Source organism: Rutidosis leptorrhynchoides, chromosome 2, assembly GCF_046630445.1.
Source record: "Rutidosis leptorrhynchoides isolate AG116_Rl617_1_P2 chromosome 2, CSIRO_AGI_Rlap_v1, whole genome shotgun sequence".
NCBI lineage: Eukaryota > Viridiplantae > Streptophyta > Magnoliopsida > Asterales > Asteraceae > Rutidosis > Rutidosis leptorrhynchoides.
In genome coordinates, this window is record NC_092334.1 from 270,602,396 (window position 1) to 270,604,261 (window position 1,866).

Consider the following 1,866-nt stretch of genomic DNA (forward strand, 5'->3'; position numbering starts at 1 on the left):
TATACACGAGGTCGTGGATTGATTCAAGATAATATATATTGCTTTATTTCTGTACATCTAACTGTGGACAACTAGTTGTAGGTTACTAACGAGGACAGCTGACTTAATAAACTTAAAACATTAAAACGTATTAAAAATGTTGTAAATATATTTTGAACATACTTTGATATATATGTACATATTTGTTATAGGTTCGTAAAAATCTGTGAAAGTGAGTTATAGTCCCACTTTTAAAATCTAATATTTTGGGATGAGAATACATGCAATTTTATAAATATTTTACGAAATAGACACAAGTAAATGAAACTACATTATATGGATGCGTGATCGAAGCCGAATATGCCTCTTTTTAGCTTGGTAGCCTAAGAATTTGGGAACAGACCCCCAAATTGACGCGAATCCTAAAGATAAATCTATCGGGCCCAACAAGCCCCATTCTGGAATTTGAAATGCTTTATTACTTCGAAATTATCATGTCCGATGGGTGTCCCAGAATGATGGAGATATTCTATATGCATCTTGTTAATGTCGGTTACCAGGTGTTCACCATATGAATGATTTTTATCTTTATGTATGGGATGTATATTGAAATATGAAATCTTGTGGTCTATTATTATGATTTGATAATATACAGGTTAAACCTATAACTCACCAACATTTTTGTTGACGTTTTAAGCATGTTTATTCTCAGGTGATTATTAAGAGCTTCCGCTGTTGCATACTAAAATAAGGACAAGATTTGGAGTCCATGCTTGTATGATATTGTATAAAAACTGCATTCAAGAAACTTATTTTTTTGATGTAATATATTCTTATTGTAAACCATTATGTAATGGTCGTGTGTAAACGATATATTTTAGATAATCATTATTTGATAATCTACGTAATGTTTTTTAACCTTTATCGATAAAATAAAGGTTATGGTTGTTTTAAAAATGAATGAAGTCTTTGAAAAACGTCTCATAATCAATAATATGGAACGTTTATAATCAATATGAATGGGACATTTCACTTTGACTCATCAATTGCCGTCACTTTAGGTCTCCATTTGGAGGGTTATGCTCTTAAAAACTTGAACAAATATTGTTAAATCTAGAATAAGCAACATCAATTTTCTCATCATCCGATATCACAAATTGTTCATATTGAGCTACTAGTAGTTCAATATTGTTTTCAATGACTTGCATATTCCCTTGATGAGTAACTATTAAACTATCCAATATTTCCTTTGTATTTTTAAGCATAAAGACTCTTTCACATTCTTTTCTTGGCAAGACATTAAATATGACTAGTTTAGCTTGGTAGTTTTTCCCTACATCCATTTTATGTTCTTTGGACCAATTTTCCTCGGGTATAATTATTCTAGTTTTCCAATCCTCACTTAGTGTGAATGGAACATAATCGCCCTTAGTAATAATGTTCCAAACATCTAAATCTTCATTACGGACATATGTTTCAAATCTTTGCTTCCAATAGCAAAATCCTTCACTCTCAAATAGTGGAGGTCTTTGCATAGAGGAACCTTCACTATAGCTCAAGTTCTCAAATTTTTGTTCCATGATCTTTAACTCAAAAGTTTGCAAAAATTAAATTTTATCACAAAAATAGTAATTTTAGCAAAACGTTTAGAGCAACCGCTCTAATACCAATTGTAAGTAACTAGAGGGGGTGAATAGTTACTTAGTCTAATTTTAAAACCTTTTCGATTTAGAACTTGTGATTGCTATAGTGTGATTTGAATAGTTTGTTCACAAGTATAATAAGTAAGTAGATAAGAGATGAGAGAACAAAAACGGAGATTTATAGTGGTTCGGGAAGATGTTAACTAATCTTTCTTAATTCACTCCTCAATTCTAATGAAATGAT

The 1,866-nt window shown here is 30.8% G+C and overlaps 1 protein-coding gene across 1 annotated transcript; it reads right to left on the minus strand.

Annotated features, from left to right (window-relative positions):
• Positions 1–1,064: 1,064 nt before the first annotated feature.
• Positions 1,065–1,559, minus strand: LOC139888675 (uncharacterized). The gene has a single exon (XM_071871670.1). It carries the CDS (start codon positions 1,557–1,559, stop codon positions 1,065–1,067), a length of 495 nt encoding a protein of 164 aa, XP_071727771.1.
• Between the last annotated feature and the right edge of the window lie 307 nt (positions 1,560–1,866).